Source organism: Parasteatoda tepidariorum, chromosome X2 (assembly GCF_043381705.1).
Source record: "Parasteatoda tepidariorum isolate YZ-2023 chromosome X2, CAS_Ptep_4.0, whole genome shotgun sequence".
NCBI classification, from domain to species: Eukaryota; Metazoa; Arthropoda; class Arachnida; order Araneae; family Theridiidae; genus Parasteatoda; species Parasteatoda tepidariorum.
In genome coordinates, this window is record NC_092215.1 from 44,368,112 (window position 1) to 44,393,824 (window position 25,713).

At 30.1% G+C, this 25,713-nt stretch overlaps 1 protein-coding gene across 2 annotated transcripts in view; it reads right to left on the reverse strand.

Annotated features, from left to right (window-relative positions):
• The window catches only part of LOC107443635 (lysosome membrane protein 2), a 123,096-nt gene that overhangs the window by 24,255 nt on the left and 73,128 nt on the right, over window positions 1–25,713 (reverse strand). For both annotated transcript variants that reach the window (XM_016057571.4, XM_016057572.4), the window contains exon 2: window positions 4,229–4,386. In XM_016057571.4, the coding sequence (XP_015913057.2) occupies window positions 4,229–4,386 (158 nt within the window). The remainder of the gene's footprint in view (window positions 1–4,228; window positions 4,387–25,713) is intronic.

Genomic DNA, 25,713 nt, shown 5'->3' on the forward strand with positions numbered 1-25,713 from the left:
CTAAACTATTTATCCCATCTACTTAGTTTTTATCTATAAGCATTCACATGAAATATTTCTTGTTCAGATATTTTATGGCAATCGTCTTATTTTTCGGGTTTAGGGCTATCTGTGGTAAACTCCGAAGCCCTGTAATTTTAAACCAAACTCAGAGGACAAAGAATGTTCTGGAATAAGCATTGGGAACCACTGGAATCTGAAGGACTTTTTTGGAACTAACTAGCATTTGCGTTACAAGGGGAGAAGACCTCCCACAGTTAGCCAGATGGAAAGGGTATTCGCACCCATGCTGTATACACCACTGAGGACGTTTGCACTGTGGTGGGTGCGATTTATATCAATCAATCATCTATGGGATTCGAAGTAGACCCCCTTTAGCTCTAGTAAATTCAAGATGACGGCTAAGGCTCACTTTGGGAGAAGGAGTTAACTTCAGATTTCCATCTTAGGCTCCAACCGTAACTCTTGAAATTACTTTCCGCCTTTCACTATGTACTTTCGCATTGAGCTATTTCTTGCGACATGGGAATCTTCCAAAATGTTACTCTTGTAATAATACTTTCAATTTTTTTTCAGACAACTGAAGTATTTTTGAAGTTGTCCATAGTTATCAATAATGAAGAAAAGTAAAATTAGGCATGCACATTTACTTTGTCCCTCTGCTTTGTTAAAATATATTTTAATAAAATTTAATATTTAGCAAGATTGTATTAGAATTTGCGAAGAAAATCATTATTGAAGGTGAATACCACTATGGAAGGAATTTGATAAACTAAATGTGCATTTTATGAGTAAACTAATTTTATCAAAAAATACCGCAATACTCCTTGGAGGTAATATTCAAAATTTAATGTTGTGTACTTGGACTGTAAAAGGAGTGCTTACGGATAATGGATTTGCTTTTCCTTCAACGTTATTTAGATGACTTTTTAGCTAAGAATTCTTTAAAAAAAATGTAAGTTGTTACACCGGGTCACTGAAGTACATTTTGCAATTTTTACCCTTTCCCTATTTGAAGCTCGCCGCTTGAAATTCTTAGTCTAACAGTAGCCTTTTGCACCTATTTGTCGGCTTCTTTGATCGGCACGTGGAATTTTGTATCTGCTTTGGTTTAGGTGTAACTCGCTTCTTCTCAGACCCTTCCAAAAATAAAAATCTACTAAAAAAATTAGTGGCGTGAAAATTAGTTCACTTAGAACGTTAATTTTTGAGGAAGAAATAAACCCTGGTATAAATGCTGAGACATCTTCTCGATCAACACGTTTCACAAAAGGATCAGTTTCACACATAGATAAATTTCAATTCTTCATCTTTTTTTCCTACGCTGCGGACGAAGCTAAGCCATGACGTATTGACGCAGAGGAAGTGTCATTTTCTGACGCACCATTTCATATGGATTCACAGGCCTTTCAGTTTTCAGAATGTAATGCCCTGCCTGTAGTGGTTTTTCAATTGAATATTTTTCTTTAAGAGAAACAGCTCCCTTCTCATTTTTGAGTTAGTAATCCAGTCTTCACCAGACACCTACAATGCCAATTACTTCTCGTCATTCTTTATTTCATTTATAGTCGTCTCCCACCAGTATGACTAATAATTGCCAATAAAAAAAAAGGGGTTGAAAGCTTTTCCATGTTTTTAATATTTTTTTCTGCCGCAGTTTATTTCTCAATATATATACACTATGAACAATCCGCTATTCTAATCCACTCAATCTTTAAAAAAAAAAAAAAAAAAAAAAAAAAAAAAAAAAAAAAAAAAAAAAAAAANAAAAAAAAAAAAAAAAAAAAAAAAAAAAAAAGAAAAGAGAGAGAGAGAGAGTAAGCTCAATAAACAAGTTATTTTACTGGGTTTTTCATTGTGATAATTTCCTTGGACTATTTGGCAGCGAAAAATATCTGGTTACTTTTCAGCAAACACACACAGATTTTTCCTTTTATAGCCGTCGTTGAACAGCCAACCTAATTTTTTGGGCTTACTACTATTAATGTTCACCTCCTTTGCTTTGTAATTTTGAACCCAATCCAGAAGAAAAAGGAACTCCTAGATCAAGTAGTGGGAGAAATTTGCCTTCGTGGAGGACTTTTTGATGGAACTAAACCCATTTGCGTGAAATAGAGATTAAAACCACGAAAACCTCTCACGGTTAGACTGACGACAAGGGGGCTAATCCATGATCAGCCTATCGCTGAGGATGTTTATGTCAGCACTGTGGTCTGTGCAAGCCAGAAGCGGAATTCGTATTGACCAGTCATCGCTGGGATTCGAGCCCGGGTTACCTCAATTGAAGGCTAATGTTCAATCCCCTGAACCATCACGGATCAAACACCCACAAATTGTATTAATTTATGCTATTTTTTCTGAAGATGTTTTTTATATTCTTGAACATTCTTTAATGCATGTGTTACAAAAACAACGCTAACGTACTCCATTTTGGATCAACGTGTCACAAACTGTGCTTAATGTATGTATTTATTAACCAGTTAATTTTCAAAAATAACTTCGGTTTTACCTTTTTTTAAACAAAATTTTCCATCTACCAAAATTAATATTTATTTACTATTTAATTTTTAATAATAAGTAAATAAAAATATGAAAATAAATTAGGAAAAATTTAATGAAGTTTTAATTTGTGAATAATTTATTAACAAATATTAATATTTTATTCTTTTTATGGTACAGATACGCATTTAAATAAAAAAAAATTTCAATGAAAGGAATAAAATTTGCTTCGCGATTTTTACCAGCATTTTGCTATTTTCAAATTTTATTTTAGATATTTTTTTTCTTAATTTGATTTTGTTAAACTGATTATATTAAGGTTGATCTTTGCTCAGATTTAACTGCATTATTTCCGTTTTCCATAATGATTTTCAAATTTATGTCCTTCATACGTGCATTTCATTAATTAATCTACTGTCTGTGAATAAATTACTTTAATAGTGAGTTAAATGCCATTAAAATATTAAATCTAACATTTGACTTGCTAATTATGAAAATTTTCTTCACAAAACAAGTCTCATTATTAAGAGGCATAAATCAAGTAATTTCTAAGAATAACAAAATTGAAAAAACGCCTCTGGTACAAGATAGTGACAACGATTTCTTTCCCTTTTTATTATTTTGAATGAAATATTTGATTTGCCAAATGTATTACAATTAGCATACATTATTCGTAGATCCATTAATTTAATTTATAATCTCAGTACTATTCTCAAGGCTAAGCAAAGTGTCTCAAATCAATAAAACTATCTTTAAAAAATATTTAAATAAATATCAATTATGTCTATTTTACTAAATATGTTTTAACGTGAAGTTTTAAATGATACTAATGAAGACAGAAACTGGATAATAGTGATACATATGTTTTATTTACATTTATTTTTGCAACTTCTTCATGAATTCTTTCTGAGTTATGGCATTTTAACAGTTTATACTTTTTAATTCTCCATTTGAAAACGATTCAAGATAAGAAAATTTATTGATACATAAAATTATTTGTCAGAAATGGTTGTCAATGTCTCCCCAAAAAAATAAATTTAGGCATTGCTCTCAAAAATTTTTCAATTACGGCAGAAATGACCAAAATAATTTACAAGTGTAGAATTTAGAAAAACTAAGAATTCAAAATGCATATTTAATACTTTTTCTCGCTAAATGTAATTTTCGAAAATATTCAATGAGGAATAACACTTGGAAAAACTAACAATGTAAAATATATAGCCTAACATTTTTGCATGCACATTCTACTCGTAAAATTATTGTTCAATTATTTACTAAAATTTTAAGTATTGGTTAATTGGAGGATCTATTTAGCAAAAATTTAGAGTGTTATAAATCAAGGCTGGATTTATTTATAAAACTGAAGAAATTTTGCTAAATTTAATGCATTGAATTTTGTTTCAAGCTCTTATATTTTAATGACTGATATTTGAGTGAATAGAAAATGTTTTTTTTTAATGTTCCAGAACATTTAGTTTTGGAAGAAAATTAGTAAAGACATTTACAAAAATCTGGAAGAATCTGTTACTAAAATCTGGCATTTGGAAGACATTTACTAAAATCTATAGTTTATTATTTTTCCACAAGAGAATTTCTCAAGTGCATTTAATGTTTTATTCAGGCAAAACAATTTAATGACATAGATTATATGTAGCAAGAGCCAGTAAAATGTTATTTTAGAAACTGTTAAAAACAAAAAGTTTAAATTAAAATATTCAAAATTGTGTACCTGAATACAAATGGTCCAACTTCTTCGACTGATGGTAACTTGCCCTTGACAACTTCAGCTGGATTTGTAATGTTGAAAAGAACAACTTTGAAAGTGACAGGTATAGGAGTTTGTTTCCATTTTTCGTAAGTTTCTTTGCCTTCTTGAAGTACTAAGTTCTGAAAAAAAATTACTAAGTTAATCAGATTGTTCGAGATAATGTAAAATAGGATGCATAGGTAGTATAAGAACAAAAACTATAAAAAAAATTCCACCGATTTACGAGTATTCAAATGAAAGTTTTGAGACTGTGAATAAGGTGAAATATCATGAGTCATTTAACAAGCGCTTCATCACCTTTAAGAATTAGATTTATTCAAATTATTTTAATGATGGAAAAATGAGTCGTGGTGGCTCAGGGGATAGAGCGTTCCTTGCCATGAGGTTCGAATCTCAGCAACGGCTGTCCGATATGAATTTCGCCTCTGGCTAGCTCCAACCATAGTGCTGCTATAAAATATCAGCAGTGGTAGACATATGGATCAGAGTTTCCTAGACATCAGGTTAACAGTGAGAGGTTTTCTTGATTTTCCTCGCCTTGTAACGCAAATACGGGTTAGTTACATATAAAAGTCCTCGACGGAAAATTTCTCTCAATGCATAATCTAGGAGTTCCCTTGTCTTTTGGATTGGGTTCAAAATTACAAGGCTATGGATCTTACAAAATAAAACCAAGTGATTTTTCTGATAAAATTTTGTATTCAAGGATTTAGGCTCTTGACCTTTGTAATATGTAGCCGCAATTTTGAAAATATGGTCCAAATAGTTTAATCAGGGTTTGTTCTCCTTAACACGTTGAATGCCATAGGGGTCACCGGTGAAGCCAAGATTATTAGAAACACATAATTTGAATAAATTTTAAATTTTTTATATTGTCTTTACTAAAATGGTCTGAAGAAATTGGTGCAATACAGAACACACAAAAATAGTTTTATTTCTATACACGGAGATGCCAATTTGCTCCGGACAGCGAATAAATATTTTCAAGCGGGAGTTTTGTGATTCTTGGTTTAATAAATTCAATTTAGTAAATTGTTATCCACCACTATTTCTAAATAATTCGCATTCTTATATAATTCACCTCTTTTTTTTTCAGATATGTCATGCTAAACCTTTTAAAAAACTAGTATTTTTAAAAACTAGTTAAAACTAATATTTGCAAATTTATTTTCTAGTTTTTTACAGTTTGGCGAAACGGGCAGGGTATGTAAAATTAGTGTTGCATTCAACGCGTTAACGTGAATTTCAATTCGTGTATTTCACCATCTCTGAAACAGTTTACGCGAATTAAAAAAAGTTAAGTATACTAGTATATTAAAAGATAATTCCATGTGCAAAAAAGTTCGCTCGCACAAGATTTTCAACAATGAGATTCGAACAATTAGTAGCGTTTAAACCTTGTTCCTTTACTTTAATTACGTTAAAAGTAATTGCAAGGATTCATTACAACTGAATCACTACGCTACTTTTTTTCTTCAAAAAGTAGCTCATTTCACAATAAACTAACAAATAAAGTTATAACTGCAGTAGTTTCGTGACTTGCAGTTAGAGTTCCGTCGAGTGAATGTCATTTCATTCCTTGAAAGATTTAAAATTATTGGGACATAATTTTCGCTTACACTGTTCATATTGCGACAGTCTTTTATCTTTCACCGGTTATTTACTAAAAACGCCATTTGTTGAAAACATTTTTTGATTAAAAGCAAGAACTTTGAGGGGAACTTTCGTTCTTTAACCACAACTTTTGTTGTTACAAATTTTTAAAAACTGTCTAATTTCGGAGACCCTGCATTACTACCTTAAAATCCAATGAATTTTTTTTATAATAAACGGAGAAAATTTGACTAAAAAATCTAATCTCGAAAAAACTATTTTTTGTTTGATTTATATTTTAGGAATCATTTTAAAAATTCCAGCTAGAAAATTCTAGCAAACACTAAGGAGTAAACCTAAAATGTTTAGAAATTCATTCTGAAATCTTTGCTGCATCCGGTTTTCGCATTGAGCCCAAAACTACGTAATATATCATTTTTTTTGCTGCCTTAAAGCAATAAATGCCTTTTCGAGAAAATAAATTTTAATATTTGCAACTGTTTCGAGCATTGAAAACGATATATTATAAAACTGACCTCGGAACTTTAAAGGTATCTCTATGGACCTTGATAATTGCACACTAATTATAGCAGATGTGAATTGTGCTCGGCGATATCAACATTTTAAAAGCATGATTAAGATAAAGAAAACATAACAGGATAATTTTTTTTTTTTTGCATAGGTCAGTATTTTCACTGTCGAAATTTATCAATATTCATAATATCACATTAACATATAATTTTTGTGATATTATGGTGCTCAATAATTATGTAAATATAATAGTTCTTAATGAATATCATTACTTGCAAGGTTATAGTATTTCCGACTCATCGTTGCTGAACCTTTATATTATCGTTACCGCGACTTATCATTGTGATAACCGCGATATTATCGTTCTTAGCAATATTACCGTCAACGATAATATGATCCTTATCGATAACTGTAATTATCGTACACTCGATATTTCTGCTAAGATACATTCACGAGATATCATGAGAATGCTTTTTAAACTATAGATACCGTAATGATTAAAAATATTGAAATTTCACGAATAGCCGATCTATAACTTTAAACTTTTAATGTGATGTATTATGGTAGCAGAGTGTTCAACATTTAAATTAGAATAGAGTTATTTTGAAGTATCCGAATAAAATAAAATCCATCTACGGAAGCAATCTGAAGCAAATGAATTTGTAAAAATTTCAGTTTATGACAGTTAAACTTTTTGAATAACTAAAGAAAAAAACTTTTGCACGTATGTTTGCCAGTGATAGTACAGTACTGGACAGTTCTGTTTGTTCACGAGATATATTTTTAATAATAAGAGCTAATTTTATGTTCTAATTGAATTTTTATTACTTAAACTAATTTATAATATTTTTCCCAATATTATAAAAAAATTTGATGTATTCTTGTTAAGATGTTGTAACCAGGTAGCGCACATTAGAGTTTCATAAATAGTTATTCCTCTTTAAAAGTTAACGTTAAATTATATTTCAACACACCCCGTTAAATTTTATTAAATTACACAGCAACCTAAACTAGTTAACTTGTAACAAGCTTTTTTTCTTTTAATTTGTGACTGCTTCCCTATAGACCTATAATATTTAGATGCGCAAAGTAAGATCTGAAAGATATTACATTATGGAATGAGCTAATTTGAAGCAAAAGCTCCGAGATTGCTGAATTCCAAGTTCTTTGGATTGAACCGATTTTCTTCATATTTGTATTTATTCAGTTTTATTTACATATTTCCTTTGTTATAATCATGATGATACTTAAAAACATAATTTATATAACATGGATCAATTTGTTATTACCTTTACTTTTATTTAATCTAATGAGGGTTTTTTTTCCTAAGAAATAATTTTACGATTCCTTATGCATATCGTTGCAGTTGATACAGTGCCCTAAATTACACATTTAAAGAAATTTATAACAGAAAACAGTTAAGGTGAGGAAAAATAATAGTCTTGCATCAAATTTCTGCTACAAATCTTTGTTTTCATTAAAAAAATTTTCAAAAGACTAAGTCTTCGTAATCGTATTTTTCCCATTACTTTTTGATGCACAGAAATTTTGTTTTTGGCTTACAATTTGTGTTTATGTTTGTCTAATTTTATGTTACTATCAGTTTAATGTAGACCACCTTGTAATTTGTGAACAATGGGAACAATAATTACATATTGTCATCTGAAGAAATCAGCCAAAAAACTTACAATAGATGAATCACATTTTTTTTTAAACTGATAATCAGTCAAATCATTCAAAATACTTAGATCGTAAAAACACGACAAGTGACTTTCGCCCATTAAATGTTTCAAATTACACCCAACAGTGATGTGAATTCAATGACACGTGAAAAAAAATAAAGAAAAAGAAGCAAGATTTATTCATGACATGACAGAAAATTAAACTATTAGATATAATTTCCTTTACAAACAAGGAAATTATATGAATAAATATCGCAATTGTCAACTCCTTTGAAGCATCCTTCAAAAGTATTAACGTACAAAATGCAATATTAAACTGGACATTGTAAATCAATTTATGCTGATATTTAAGTTAAATAGCATTGTCTATAGGGAAACGTAAACTGATTTATGTTAGAAATTAATCTAGAACGCGCATATTTAGACACATTAATTGGATACAAGATGTCTAATTATTTTTTTAATAATCTCTTAATTTCAAAAAGAGTGATCAGAAAATATCTATTAACAAACGATCGTAGAGTTCTTTCAAAACTTTGTTGAAAGGTTCTATTTTACAGAAATTGTGAAAATCTACTCATAATTTTGTGCATTTTTAAAAATTGTATTCTGTTGTAATAATTTTGTTGAGGAAAAAAAAAGATTTCAAATTTTGTGAAAGACTGTTTGTAAATTTGTAAACAATCTCGTCAAAATTTTTAGAAATTAAAATCAGATTAGAATCGGAATGCGGAACCTGTTTAAAAGAGTGCGAACATAAGGTTATATTTTTTTTTTCAAAAAGTAACACTATTTCAAGAGAGTTGTAAAATTATGAATGACTTCATCAATTCAAATTTCTAAAAAGAATTGCGGACAGTCCATTTTTAAAATGAAAAATATTGTGTAGGAGCTATTTTGTAAAGTGCCCGCTTTTACTAATAGTAAAAATTTGTACACTTAATTTGTAAAGGGTCCGTTAACGGACCCATACTCTTAAAATCCATTTTTGTGAGCATTTTAAAATGTATACTAACTTCGTAGTCTCTAATCAAAAAGATTGTCTAAACCAGGTTTATATTCAATACTTTACTTGGGTCAGAGTAACCTGAAAAATATGCGTTGAGTTTCCATTAAGACATAATAATTTGGGCTATATTATATAGTTTTCCAATTAAATTTCTCGAAAATTATTTGTTTTTATCTAGTACGACTGCTTTTGAAAAGGAGTACTTTGCCCTATAAGTTTAAATTCATAGAACAGAGCTTTCTGCTTCTGCCCGTGCATTGAAGGAACTATTTTTCAAGACACTAACTTTTTTCCAAAGCAACGCATTTCACACTTGCAGATACTGAAACCTAATTTCTTCAAATTGTCAACATTTAACAGCAAGTATTGCCTATGCGGTTCAAGTTGCTAATTGAACTTTTTTCAGTGCATTTAGACCCAGTATTAAGAATTTGGAATTTAACTAGGAAGCAAATTAAAGGTAATGAAAGAACTAAATTAATTAAAAAAACGTATAAAAAAGAAATAATCATTGGGTTGAAGAAAAATTGAAGAAAAAACTCATTGTTTTTGAGGTTAAGAACATTGTTTTTGAGGTTAAAAACTACTAATTGATTAAGTTTGATTTCATTACTATGTTCCGTTTGAGTATTAAACAATTAAATCAAACGAAGCGACCATCACTGCCAAGTAAACGAACGAATTTACATTATACAAGTTGGTTGATTACTTTCGGTAATTGAAATAATGGTGTGTCAGCTAAAGTCAACTGATACTAATATTGAAATATGTTTGTTGAAAAGTTCAACAAATAATTTAGAAAAAGTTGCTGCTTAAATAAAATTTGTTATCTACAAATAATTATACAAGTTCAAGTAGTTTTATAAAATTAGCATTATATTATTTTACAACCGTTGTTGAACAGCCGACCCAATTTATGGGTTTACGACTAATAATGTTCAATTCCTTATCCGCGTAATTTTGAACCCATTCAGAAGACAAAGAAACTCCTGGATTAGTACCCCCAGAGGCATGATTTGATATGGGAACATGGAAGACTTTGTGACTTGACATATTTAACGTGCATCAGTCACCATTTGCTACACGGGGAGTCTCCGGTCTGAGGGGATCGAACCCACAACCTCTTGGACAAGGATTCAGTGCCCTACCAACCAGGCTATCGCGACCCTTGCATTATATTAGTGAAAAATATAAGATTTCATTAAACATTCAATCTCAACATATGTAAAATGTTGTTATTTTTGTCGATTGAACTGTTGTTTAGTTCGTAGTTTCCAAATTGTTTTACTAATAAGTATTTTTCTTAAAATTTCCGATATGCTTAAGGAAACTTATTCTAACAGTATCAGAGATGATTGTGCTCCGAAGGAAATCCAGATTTCCGGATTTTTCGCTAATCGCGATCCGGAAATCTAAGGTCTAGAAGTTTGAAGAAATCATAGATCACATTTATGCATGAAAATTCTTTTATAATTTAAAAGTATTAGAGCTAGAATTTAAACTTGGTATCTTTAATTTGCAATTTTTTTTCCTGGTAGAATAACAAATTAAATAAATTAGAGATAAGAGTAAACTGATACATAATTATTAATTTAAATTGTGCTGCATATAATTTATTTAGAATTTCATGTTGTGAAAATATCAATGATTTGAATTTATAAAGGCATTAATTTTTAAAAATGCGCCATCAATGATTTTACTCAAGAAATTTTCAGGATTTTTTAGTTGGACTCACAATCACCACTGCAGTATACTATAGAGGCTACATCACGATGGAGTTAATTCCGCTATTCATAAGAAGTTAAAAAGATTAAAAACGCATTGCTATACAAGCTGATGCTGCAAGATTTTTTTTTCCAAAAGATTCTTTTTCGATAAGAAAAATCAATATATCTGCCATTCAAGTTTAAAGTTCATGCATGTGTAGTAACATTCAAAAACTTCAATGAGATTGTTTGATCAGAGACAATAACGATAACGGAGAAAAACCTCTTATGCTTAAGATAAAAGTTTTGAAACCAATAGACTTGCTGAAATATCTGTTGTCTAGTTGTTTGTATCAAATATTTCAAAGCATAAATTATACTGAGGAACAATGTTTTCCGTTGCGTGAGATTTTTTAGTATATCTTAAATATTTTTGTATCCCTAATTTTAAATTTGCAATCTGTTTTTCTCTCCAAGTTCATTTTTTAAATATTATTTTTAGTCTATTTTCTGCCAAAATGCGCAACTTATAAAATATATCTGTTACAGATAGTCGCCTAAATGTTACGACAAACTTCTTGGGGTGTCACATTTACACTTAATGTAAAGTGACAAATTAATATCTAATTTTGCATAAGCCTTTAATTTTTTCTTTAAACGTTATTCCTTTTTTTCAATTCAGCAATTTTATTTTTAACTTTCTTGTTGACCTTTCTCATGGTCATTGCACTTCCTGTGGGGAAAGTCAACCAACCCCTCTTCACGCCTTTCTTTTTCTTTTAATTTTAGGGGGGCTAACTAAGCAATCTCTTTCCTTTAAATTTCAAACTCTTCGCCTCTTTATATTTAATTGGCCGTAATTTTTCTGGTCCTATACCAGTTAAGGTTTTTTTTTTTAATTCTTTTGAAAAACATTCTCTCTCTCGAGCCTTCGGGCAGGTTACTAAAAAAAGTTACTACGTTAGTTAGTTAGAGGTTACTACTCTCCGAGATGCGGACTTCGGTCCGTATCAAGGGAATTTATGTTTACATCTTTTTCTCAGCCAGTCTATAATTTAAATTGAATCTGTGAAATTAAATTATGTAATTTTAATAGCTTCATTTTTACCCTTCGTTTCGTTTTTTATATTAAAGACCCTCTCGAATTTAAGCTTTCCAGCTATGAATATCTCTTCAATAGTTAAATTTCTCGTTTTATTTATTTTAATCTTATGCATGACACCTCCTATTTCTTTATTCTCTTGTCATCCATTTCTATTAAATGGCATTCCTAATGTTAATTGTTTTATCCAATTTTCCACTAAATATATTGTGAGTTATTTGAAATAAATATTCACGGTCGTTAAAATTTATGTGTTCATCTCTTCATTTGCTGTTCTCGTCAAATTCTACTGCATGGAGTGGGTCATCAGCTTATTCCATTTATCTTAAATGTTAAATTGTATTTGGATATAGCATGACTTTATCGTTTTATCTTTAATTTTTAATTTATTTCAGTTTCGCCCCTTTTCCAAATTTGGTGATACCAAATCATCCAATTTGTTCAAACCTCACACTTAGTGACCCTTTGAACCTATTGGGTTATTGTTATCCCACATTAGCATTGTACTACCACTTTCCTTAACGATCACATTCCCCATAATTTAATTTAATTGCCTTTTATATGTTTCGGCCTTTAATTTATTTATCATGACATTTCAATCATTTAACTATCTATTATCATGACTATATCCTGTGATACATCCAATTATGCAACCCATCCATTTTAATAACAATACATAAATAACTTACTTTATTCTCACCAATTCAATAATTTAGTTTAACTCTTACATGGGGTGTTGGGGTAACTCACCAGGCTTAAAATTGCATAGGAACCACTTACCGGAAAGGCCATCGTCCGCTGCTAGGGGTGCTTTCCTGTTACGAATTTTTTTCGCGTGCTTCTGAACAGGTCATAATATGGAAGCGCTCTTTACAGGGATCGAAAAACCACCCGTCTTCGGCGGTCAAAAATTTCCCACGGACAACGAATATCTCGAATCAGACGTCCGCGCGGACTGCCATTTTCCCGTTAATGTTCGTGATACACTTTCAATTTTTATTACCTTACAAGAGTCTAGCGCCTCACTTCTAAAATGACCCTCTAATCTAGAAATCCCGTACAGCAACATACAGCGCATGGTGGGTGGATGTTTTTTTCCTTCTGGGAGTACTGCAGCAGTTGAAAGGGGCTTTTCAGCAATGAACTTACAAAAAAACACATTACGTAAGCGTTAAACGCAATTATGAACTTCCACCTAAATGGAAAACCCCTTTCAGATTTCTGTGCAGAAACCTCTGTAAATCATAGGTTTGATTGTGGAACTGGCAAACGTCATATTTGTTCATTTAAAATACTCAGTACCCTTGGATAAATTGACATTCCAGATAACTTGACCTTTGTCATTTAAATTATTTCATAAAAGAAATAAATTATTTCATAAAAGAAATAAATTATTTCATGAAAGAAATACTAGGTTTTACTATTAGTAACCTAGTATTTCTTTTATTACTGCATAATGTAATCCTGGTAGCTACTAATTTATTGCGCTATTTTTATAAATATTTGTATTAAATAAGAAAAAATAATATTTTTATTTATTTAGAAGCGACGGGTTCGTTTCAAAGTAGGACTGGTACATTGTTGGACAAGCCGTCCTCGGGGACGGGTAAAAGTTTTGAGTTTTTTCGAGCACTGGCTCTTTACGATATTTCCGAGAATGGGTTTTTATACTATTTTAATCCTGCTGCTGTGCTTTAACTCCCTGGAAGTTTCTCGCAATATTTATGCGACCCCCTGATATATATAATGTTTTCAAACGAACATTTCAACAAAAAATAAACTAAAAATTTATTTTAAAGAACTAATCAACCAAGCAAAACTAAGTTCAGATACGAAATCCCCATATCCGAATTAGGCAAGTATTTGTGTAAATACAACAAAAAGTTTGTTCCCCAAAGTTTCTTTAAAACATCTCTCACAACATCTAAATAGGACATTCTAATTACATTAGATAAAACTATTTTAGACTATTGTCTTAAAGAAATTCCACAAAGCATGTTTGCTTAATAACCTGTGTTACTTTTACGGCTGAAAATTATATTTTAATAAGATAAACATAATAAGAAAGGGATAAATATAAGAAGGAAAATAATGTTGACTTGAAGGTAAACCAAATTCTAGTTTTCTAAATTTTCTTTCAACGTGTGCATGTATTGGTACATAGAAACATTACACAGCCAATTTGCTTCAATCTTTATAAGATTTGATAAAATCTTTAGAAGCTTTTATATACAAATCTTCTAATCAGATAAAGTAAAAAAAGGTTTATAATAAAAATCTAAGATTTCAAGTTTGAAAATTTTTAATCTGCAAGATATTGTAATCATGAAAACGCATTACTATTGTGAGCAAACAAAAACAATATGCTCATAAAAATATCACAGTAAAATCAAACTATGAACTGGTTTAAATATTTGTCTTAGTCAGAGAAAAATTAAAACAATATTTCAGTTTTAATCTGACAATCATTGCTTAACGTGCAACAGAAAGAATTAACGTAAATATTGTGAGCCCTGGAACAAAACATTTAAACTAAAAGTGAAGAAAAAGCCTTGATATAAAAATGTTTAAAATATATCGATAACTTGAAACGAAACAAATTTAACTTCTTTTTACAATTTTTTATATGTTTTAAGTGTTGATTTCCTTCATACAATTTCAATATTAAACTAATTGTGTCGATATTTTGATCTAGCCAAGTTATTGAAAGTGAATAGCTAGATGCCACAAGATAATCAAAAACGGAACTACATGTATCTAATCAAACGTCACGTTTTCTATCCATACAAAATTTTCAATTATTTAATCAAAAAAGTCTATTTCCTTACAATCAGATACACAATAAATATGTGACAGTAGTTATTTGAATTCGTATCTTCCTACTTCGGAGAATTTAGAAAAAATACATGTTAAATTTTGTTGACAAAAATTTTGCAGTTAGTCCTAATCACGTTTCCCTTGAAGTGATAGGTAGGTACTGACTAGAGCTGCACAATTTAACCAATTGTGCAGCTCTAGTCAGTACCTACCTATCACTTCAAGGGAAACGTGATTAGGACTAACTGCAAAATTTTTATTGGTGACGGTCTGGGAAACTACCCTGAGGATTATCCTAAGACATACCATAGCTATTTTTGATCCTCTGCAGAGGGGATGACTTCCCTGCTTTGGCAGCCAGACGACTTGTGCTCAAAGTCAAGCACTTCACGGTAGAACAGTTTAACGAGGACCGATACCGTGCACCCTCGGTACCTACGCAGGCTGATCAAAGTGGTCACTCACCCGCTTACTGACAGCAGCTAGTGATGAGACTGTGTTCTACTGAGAACCGTGTCTTTACCATCAATCTACTGCGGAAGCCTTTTAAGTGAATATCGAATTGAATGTAATTGCTAGGAAAACGTAAATCCAGTGGCTTAAGTCTCTAACCGTAATAGACGTAACTCACCGAAACTGAATAGAACAGTAACTGAATTGGCTAAACTGCACTAAATAAATGATTCTAGTCACTATAAGAAAGCTACGAAAAAGCTACTGAAGTTACAGTAGGAAAAAAATTATTAGGGTTACTCAGGATCGCGAAAACAGTGTTACCTAAAAATGATAAATTCAAAACTAATTGAAAACATTAGAGATAAATTGAAAAAAAAACATGTATAAGGTTGTAACTAAGAAGAAAGGATTTTAATGGCAAAACAAATTTTTAGTTTATTGGGTCTGTCAATATTTCAGAAGAAAGTTCTTTACTAAATTCCAAGAAACAGTTGCAAAGTTATTAGTTTATGTGCTATAATTAGAAACGGCTTAGCTTCAGTTTGATATTGAATTTTAAACTATGTTTTGCACACAATAAAACAAATTTCTTAAAGAATTTATAACATGTCGCATCGTGTTGCTTTGAGCCCGAGCTTTTATAAATTCCCTGATAGGTATTTGAAGAGTCGTTAATATATTAAACATTATAAGAATCACATGTGGGGAAAATAGGTAATTAGGAAACAAGGCAAAAGAGGAGATGATATCAAACTATAATTACGAATGAGTTTGAACTGTCTTTTACGCTAAGCATTTTTCACGCTAATTTACGCTAATTAAGTTTCAATTTACTATAGTTTATTAACTTGAACATATATCATGTTAATAAAGTTTTTAATTCGCAAATATTCTGAAAACTTCATTTCGTGTTAAGCTTAACACCCAAAATACAGGAATATAATTTTACTTTTAAATAATCAAAGACAAAATTTCAAAGAAAACGACAGAAAAGGATGCCACGAAAAAAAAAAAATCACAAATTATAGTTACTGTTTGGCATGATTTATCACAAGATATTTTACCTGCCCGTAGGGGAGAGATGAAAAATGATGTCCTTGACTTTTGAAAGCAATCTTAAATACGAATCTGTGCTTTGTATAAACATGAAGAAAAAAAAAGTTTTTTAAACGCTTCCATTTTAGATTGAGGTTGTCACCTTCAATTTTACTCAAACGTATCATTAACAAAGCTATAAACATAACCCTTTTATCGTATTTACGTAACCATCATTAAGGGGAGCTTAGAAATCAAATTTCCAAAAAATATTTGCGACTATAAAGTCAATACATTATTGATTTATAATCGTAATTTTTAGCAATATAATTTGTTAAAGATATAAAAATTATGCTAGTTTGCTCAAAAACTTTACTACTTTTACTGATTTTATTTTCCTGAAAGTGACAAAAATGCTACATAACGATTTAAAAGATTGTTAGGTAAGTAGATAGGTATTTTAATTAACGCTGCACTAGGGCTGCACAATGAACTATTCATGACTGTCTGGGAAACATCCTTGAGGATGATCCGAAGACATGCTATCGCAATTTTGATCCTCTGCAGAGGGAATAGCTCCCCCTTTTTAGCCAGACGATCTGCGCGCAATACCGAGCACTTTACAATAGAACAATTTAACGGGGAGCAATACCGATCACCCTCGGTCCCAACTCAGGATGATCAAAGTGGTCAAGCACACTGACCGCAGCCAGTGATGCTTGATTTCAGTGTTCTAGTGGGAACCGTACCTTTACGATCACTGCGGGACTAAACGATTAATAGAATTTTGTCGAAATAATTTGTTGTAGTGGTTTGAGTGCATCTGTGCTCATAAATTTAAGTAATCTAATCTTCAATGCATCTCAAATAAAAATTTAAGACTTCTCAGATAAGCAAAACCTAATTCTTACAAAACTATTACTTATTCTTCTCACCACTATTCTTACAAAAATTAAGCAGATATATTAATATGCGTTACTATTATGGTTGTCAACTCAAGTTCTCAAACACAACGTATTTGTTTGCTTAAAATTGAAGTTTTAATTCCATTTTAATACCACTGGGAAAAAAGATAATGGAAGGAATTAAAAGTTGGTAGGTATGCTAATCCATTCATCGATTTACATTCTTATTATGCGCATGCAAATTAAATTTGAAGATTTTCTGCTGATATTCAAGAATAAAAGGATAATTTTATTTTATTTCATAATCATCGTTGAACAGCCTATCCAATTTAGGGTTTACTGCTACTAATATTCAACTCCGTAACCTCGTAATTTTGAACCCTTTCCAGAAGACAAGGAAACTCCTGGATCAAGTATTGGGAGAAATTTTACCTTCGTGGAGAACTTCTTGATAGAATTAACCAGCATTTGCATTAAATGAAAAGGAAATCCACGAAAACCTTCCATGGATGGCAGCAAGAAGACTAATCCGTGATCCGTCTATCACTGAGTATACTTTACGACAGCACTGTGGTCGGTGCGAGTCGGGTGTGGAATTCGAATTGACCAGCTATCGCTGGGATCGAACCTGGGTCACCTCATTGGGAAGCGAGCTACAGGCTCCAAAAGGATAATTAATATTTTCTTTCTCCTACTTCTTATGTAATTTCATAGGATTTATCAACAAAAGTTTTTTTTTTTAATTTATAAAATACTGCTTAGTTTAAACATGCGGATTTTTCCTTATTTCATTCCGATCATGGCTAGTCAGAAGAGGCCAGCTGCCCAGGAGGCTAGAGACCTTTTAGTTTAGAGCTATGATCTTCAAGTCTTTGTAGAAAAAAATCTATGAGGATGCGTATTCTTGAAAACGGAAATTCTTTACTTAAATTAGTCTCATTTCCTTAATAGCTAAGTTTTGCTTTTAATTTTTCTTAATTAAAAAAGAGTTTGATATTAAAGAAATATGAATTTTATTTAATTTGTAGTTTTAAACAAATTAAGTCAAGACATTTTCAACTCAAAATTTAAAACTGTTTACAATAGTTTTAGCATGTTTAAACCGAACATATTTTTCGAAACTTACTGCACTTATTTAAAATTTATGTTACTCTATTAAACATTAAATTTTGAAAAAAAAATACGCGCTATTTTAAAATTCAATTATACAATAAAATCAATAAATCATTGGTATTTTTAAAAATGGCAATATTTTTAAATATACCAATTAGTATCCATAAATTCAATCATTAAATTCTTTTGTAACTTGCTTTGGTCATGCTTACTTCTTTTAAATTAAATTACGAAAAAGCGTATTGTTTTTAATCTCAATTATGCAACGACATGCTGCTCGTATTGAACAAACTGTTCAAATGTTAAATTTTTAATTTGTTTACCAAACTGAAAATAAAAGATTTTACCATGAGAATAATTTTTTAAATTTGGTTTTATTCTCTGATGTTTACTGAAAAAAAGTAATTTTTGAATATTACAATAGCTTAAAATAAGATTATTTCAGTTACAATAAAAAGGGTTTAAATATTATATTTTGAAAGAAAATCTATTGAGCGTTCAATAAGGTAAGCAACTATTTTTCTAAACTAACTACCACCGTTATAAATATTTACGAATGCAACTGCAATCTTAAAAAATGCTAATCGAAGTTAATTCTGCTATTTGAAGGCTAGAAAATTAGAAAACTTATTTCATTAGCGAAGAGATCAAAACCTATTTGTCAATCTATCAAATAAGCGCCATTTAAAACATTTTATTAACGTAAAAATTTTTTCAAACAAGAAAAAAATTATTTCCCTAATTTGCACCATAGTCACAAATCAGTCTTACTTCTAAGCTTTAAAATACTGTTTTTGTCAATCAAATGAAAGACTTCAGTTATACAAATCAAAACTGATGTTAAAGTTTAGTTTACGCAATTTTATTCTTGAGAAAATTGTTCATGAATATCATCGATTAGTAAAGAAAGGTATAAACGTCATTTCTTTATCAGTATGGAAAAAAATTTCTTATTGCAAAAATAAAAATTCGCAATTTGAATGATCGAAATTAGAAAATTATCCACGATAAAGGAAATAGTTTCCTGGCTTATACACATGCTTAGTAATTTTTCCTGGTAGCAGAAATTTGTAGACAATTGATCATTCAAGTTTGCAAATTCGTAAAATTGATTAAGTGCAAAAACTTATTTTTAGAATTCTACTAATTTTCTGAATTAGTCAGTTTTAATTGTGCATAACTTTTCGTTTACAATTCTTTAAAATTCAAACATATAAAAACTAAAATTTAATGTAAATAATACGCTAAGTTGACAACTGGACTTCAGTGTTAAAATTAAAAGCCCATTGATCAAAACAATGGAGCGTATGGGAATTCAAGAGATGAAATATATGCCTGTGCTATAAGATGAATAACACCTTCCAATTTCGACAGAATTTCAATAGCAACTTCAAAAGATTTTCCTAGTAGTAACAAAAGTTTTGCTTTTAAATTTTCTCTCTTTATTATGAATTAGATTATAAAGAATTGTGATGTATAAATCATTTAAATATGTATATAAAAGGCCAAGTAACATGCGAGTAATTTAATTAAATAATCATTAAATATTTTAAAGATTCTACTTATCAAAATTTGTTTTAGTTTACTAATATCGGGGAAAATATTTCACGTAAAATGCAAATCTAATGTGTACTAGTTAGATAAATTGGTGCAAAAAATTTTAATTTTTACTATTAGTTGTATTATTTCTGTTGTATCTTGAAAATATGAAATCCTATTAAAATAAATTTTATCATAAAATTGTTTTCTAATTTCCAGCATGTTTGTTTAAAAGTTAAATTTAACCATTACAAAATTTCCTTGTAGTTAGAATAGCAAGAAAATTTTTATAAATCCATTATATTTCAATGCTATTTCTGAAAGCTATTTTAAATAATAGATCTTCTAATCAATCCAAGTTGATCGATTAGAAAATCTTCCTGGTAGATTTCTTAATCAATTAACTTATATTCATTTTGCGTACTAGGAGTTTAGACAGCTTAAAATGTCAAAACTAAATAAGTGTAGCGTTAACTTAACCGTATACATGGATAGAATCCTAAAGATGATGTATTGCTTTTAAGAACAACTTTGAATTTAAATTAGAATGATTTTTTTAATCACTCACCTTCACTTTTTATTTCTCCCTTTTGTTTTGTGTTATTTTGCGTTGCTATGTGTTACTAATAACCCTTAAGAAAGTAAACGAAAATCAGTTTGGCAAATGTTTAATTTCAACTTAATCAGAAAATTTAAAATAATTGAATCAGAGAAAAAGAAAATGACTTAATAAAAACTAAAGACATTCATTTCCTATACAAGAGAGAAAAAGAAAAATAACCAAACTCTTAAAATTATCAAAAATCAGTTTTATCTTGAATTAACAATCTTTCACTAAGTTCCTAAATTAAGTTAGTATTATATTTATAAATTCTTAAAGCTTTCAACTATATTTGATTTTTTGGTTGGGTTTTATCGCAAATACGTTCACTATTTCAAATTTGTTTTTTTATATTTTATTCTATAACCGTTGTTAAAACAGCCGACCCAATTTTTGGGATTACGACTGCTAATGTTTAACTACGTAATCTTGTAATTTTGAACCCAATCCAGAAGACAAGGGAACTACTGGATCAAGTATTGGGAGAAATTTGCCTTCGTGAAGGACTTTGTGATAGAACTAACCAGCATTTGCGTGACATGAAGAGGAAGACCACGGGATCCTCCCACTGTTAGCCTGTCGGCAAGGGGACTAACGCATGATCCATCTACCCCTGAGGATATTTCACGTTAGCACTGTAGTCTGTGCACGCAGGATGCGGAATTCGCAACGACCGGCCATCGCGGAGATTTGGTACCGGTTCACCTCGTTGGAAGGCGAACTCTCTATCCTTCAAATGTAAATTGCAACTGGGCAAAAGGACTACCAATATGCTTTTTCAAACGCAATATGTATTCTAATATGCATACAGCATGATTGTCCACCTTTAAAAAGGAAAGTCTCTACCATAAAGACATTTAATTTCCAGATTTTTTATTTATTATTTATTTTGCAATCAATGAACGCATCTATAGTTTTTCTAAATGCAGAGTAAGCGACGTTGCGATAAAATTTAAGCTGTCAGATTTTAGGAACACAAAATGTTAAGAGAAAATTGAAGCGGTTATTGTTAAAAGGGGGTATGCAACATTTTTAAGAAAATAAGTTTGTTATTTTTAGAATTTCAATCACCTATTATCAAATACAGAGTAATTTTCTGAACTGTCCAAAGAAAAGAATCCAACAACTTGGAAGCAATTGAAACAATCTTTCCACAATTGACAGGTTTTTTTTCCCATCGTAATTGCAGATTTGTAACATATCCCCTTTTACCATAACATGGACCGCTTCAATCTTTAAACGGCAGCATGGCCAATTCGGAAACATGTGTTTGGAAGAAAAAGCAATCTGAACATAATTTACAACATTGAAATAAAGTTTGTGAATGCCAGTTTTCAGAAAATAAAACCACGATGCTTAGTATTCGTTACAAAACATTAATATTTCGAAAATTGCGATCATTTTTTCTATTTATTTTTTTCTGTCGATTATATTTCTAAAGGTTGTATCTACTATCATTCTATCACCACAACCATAGCGTGACTTTTATGGTTGCTTAAGACACTTCAATGTTTGAACCATACCTTTTTAATTTTTCAACACATGAACAGGGTTGACAAAATCAACGATTTCGTCATTGTGAATATTTTAATGCTGAATCACAAATGCTAATTTGTAATTAGTCTAACTGATTTGTACGTAAACTAGTTTGTAACTGTCTAAAACAGAATTAAGACCGAAGTTAGGGGTGCTTTTTTTATGTATAAAAAAGTTTTCCAACATTTTTTAGTGCACCTCGCACTTCGTTTGATGACTGGTGCACCTTCATCAGCCGTATAAAAGGATGAGAATTATTCATGAAGATTATTTAAACAAAGTGTGTTTCAGCCATTTTAGGCTGTTGAAGAGTGCAGCAAGTTGCACCGAAATTAGAATGTTTAACAGACTTTTTTTTAAAAAATTTCATTTTATATAACTGCAGAGGAATTTCTCGTTGAATCTGAATATGTTTTACAAAGTATTGCTTCACACTTTAAAATGAAATTTTTTTCTGTTTCCTTTTCAGGCTTTTTTTGACCAATCTTTGAAAAGTAAATGTTTTAAAATAACAAAACTAACAGTTTAACAAAGTAAAGTTTTACACCTACTGAAGCTGAAATATTATATTATTATATAAAGTTGGAAGCAGAGTAACAATTTTTACAAGCACTTCAGTTTTTCCCACCTAAATCACACTTTAAAAAATTACATTACAATGTTATCGGATAAAATAATCTACAAGAAGACCTTTAGCCCTAAAACAACCTTTCGATAAATTTATCACGTGATTAAAGATTTGCTGATGAGCCCAAAGTATCAATTTTTATCGGAATAAAGAAACTTGCTGAAAAGTACGTTTTCCTATACGATAAGCAAATATAATTCTGAAAACTTTGTCTATTTAGAAAATTATGATTTTGCAGTCTTATTTTTATTTAATAAAAACACGATACATAGGGAATTTTTTTTAAAATTACGCCTCATGTTTAATGCCCTTTTTAAACATGAGGTGTAAGTACGGTATATACATTTAAAAATTACTGTATCAAAAAATTTAAGCTTAATGTACAAAAAACAAGCTTATTCTTCACGTCTGAACAGTTTTTTTATGCAAAAATCTATTTCAAAATAACTGAATTTTAATGTAACATAAGATGTTTTGAAGTATTGAAAACTACATTCGAAATACTTGATCAAATTCACTTAAGAAACGGAAAATGTTTTGTATTATAAGTTCGTAAACCTTATTTATGTGATAAAACCTCTGGATGAACAATCCTTTCAAATGATTTTTAAAAAAAACAAACATTTAAAGGAATATAGTAACCATATAGCAAAAACGCTTTTAGTTACATAGCAATAAGTTATAATTCTTGTAGAATTTCTTATATGTTATCAAACATTTTTGATGTATTATTTTGCAAATTCATTTTAGTTGGCAATATATTCAAATAATAACTAACTACGAAAAAATTGTTCTTACGTTTTTTAAACCTTAATATATTTTTGCTTAACATTTAGTAATATGATTTAGCATTTACAGATTCAAATTATGGATTAAGAATCACTCTACAACTTAAGTAAAGGGGCTCTTGTTCTTATTTTGAAGGCTGGTACAAAACCTCTTAACTGCATTAATGAAAAAATTTAAACATATAGTACTAAATGAAGATGAAGAAATGGATAAACATATAGTACATCATGCTTTTGACTTTCTAGAGCACTAATGCTCTAAAATTTGTTACAAACCCGTTATGTTTTGAGAATTTTCAAAATAAAAGTTTTAACAAAGCACTATGTAAAACTAAGCACTGAAAACTCGGTTCAACATTGAACCATAACATGGCCCAAAATTTTTTCAACGTTAAGTGTTAAATTGAACCATGCCATATTAGGAATTTACCATATTAAGAGTTTTGAAAATTTAATTTTCAATTATAAGAGATTTCCCTTAAAAGAAAACGTTTTTGCAGTTTCAAATAGTTTAAAGTATATTTTAATAGAAGAAAAATTTGCACACAAAAGGGTCTGAGTTTTGATAAAAGAAAATTTTAGCTTATGTTGTTAAGGAGGCAAACTGCCAACTTTTACAGTTTCTAAAAAATTTTTTACCAGTGGTGAGAAAATGAAAACTCAATTGATAGTACAAGCTAGGCTTTCAATAAAATTAAGCCAACACTTCTGGAAAGGCAGCAGCACATATGTTTAAATTATTGAAACGGTAGTCAAAATTATTTTAAAACCTATTTATTCAAAGAATAATGCGTGAATACAAAAATTACCACATTAAATAGAAAATCTTCCGGAAAAATCGGAATATTTTGCAAGTATGAGAGTAGTGTTCTCTAATGAATGCTTTTCATACAATTTGTAAATACAACTTTTACCTTCATGGTCAATATTCAATTGAAAATTTCTGCTATTATTGAGATTTGAACAACAAAATAATATGCTTTACTAATGATGCGTGATGACTGAAACTTGTTCCGAATAAGACTGTGCTGAGCAGAGCTCAGTTTTCAAATATTCGGTAAACAAAATACGTAGGTATTAATTTAAAGCTATAAGTATAGTAGAAAATGATAAAAGACTAATAGCATATAACATTTGGAGTAGGTAAAAACGCGAAATAAATACAAAAGTGTAAAAATCGTATTGAGTTGTTGTTATCAGGCAAAAGTAAGTATATGAATGCACGTGTTTAATTTATTTTTCTTTTTAAATAAACATTTACATAAACGAAGAGGCTCATGGGAGAGAGCACTCATTTTCCAATCGAATCCAGGAAGGGATTGGATGATCGTAACTAACACTGAGCTGACGTAAAAATATATGCAATGGTAGACGGATCATACGTCAAAATCTCTTACCATTAAGCTACCAGTTAAAATTCTGTAGGCTTTTTTTTTTAAAAAAAAAGTCCGTGTAACGCAAATGCTTTACAAAAAGCCTTCATTAACCCTTTCGCGCCGACTGTCACAAATACGTGCCAGCATGAAACCGTATCAATCAGGGTAAAAAGATAAAAACTGGTAATCAAAGAATTTCTTTAGCAGTTTATTTGTGGGCAGGGTTATAATTGTTTGATTTATTTCATTCACCATTACTTTGTTCAAAATAAAACTATTTAGTTATATATAACCAATTTTAATTCAAAGTATATGATTAAACTAACAATAATTAAAGTAAAAGCAAAGTAAGTCTGTCAAATTAGCAATGGCTGCATTTAAGTTTCCGTTTTTTACTTAATTTCTACTTGATTCTGATTTCGCACGAATGCCTTTCTGAAACACCCGTCCCCAAGGGGTTAAGGCAAGTTTGTCTCAATACTTGATCCAATGGTAATTTTTGCATTGAGCTTAAAATTACTAAGCTAAAGGTTTGAACATTAATATCAACAAAACCAGAATGTGGGTAATCTGCTAAACAGTAATGAAAATTGACTTATTTACGCTAAATAGTGATTGTTTGATTTGCATAAAAAGATACTAACTATCAAAAAGATAATCCAAGGCCAAGAGAGTACAAAATTTAAAGCCTCTTCACGTAAGTTCAAAAGTTTTAGTAAACAAACCAGTTATCCTTAAGATTAAGCAGTTATCTGTCTTAAGCAAAAACTAATTTGGAAAATTTATTCTGGTTAATTTAATAATAAAATCTTTAAACTTCTAAGCACAGTTGGGGTTCGGAAAGTTATTTAACTAGTCCATTAGCAGTTTTAGATGGTGCGAATCAAACTATGTCATGTCCATCAAAGGATGAGTAACAGATACGATTAATTTTATAAATCCTCTTCTTTCCAGATAACATTTCTAGCTAAAGTTATTTTATAGTTTTAAAACTCATTAAAATAAATCAGTAAAACCTATTCTTGATAT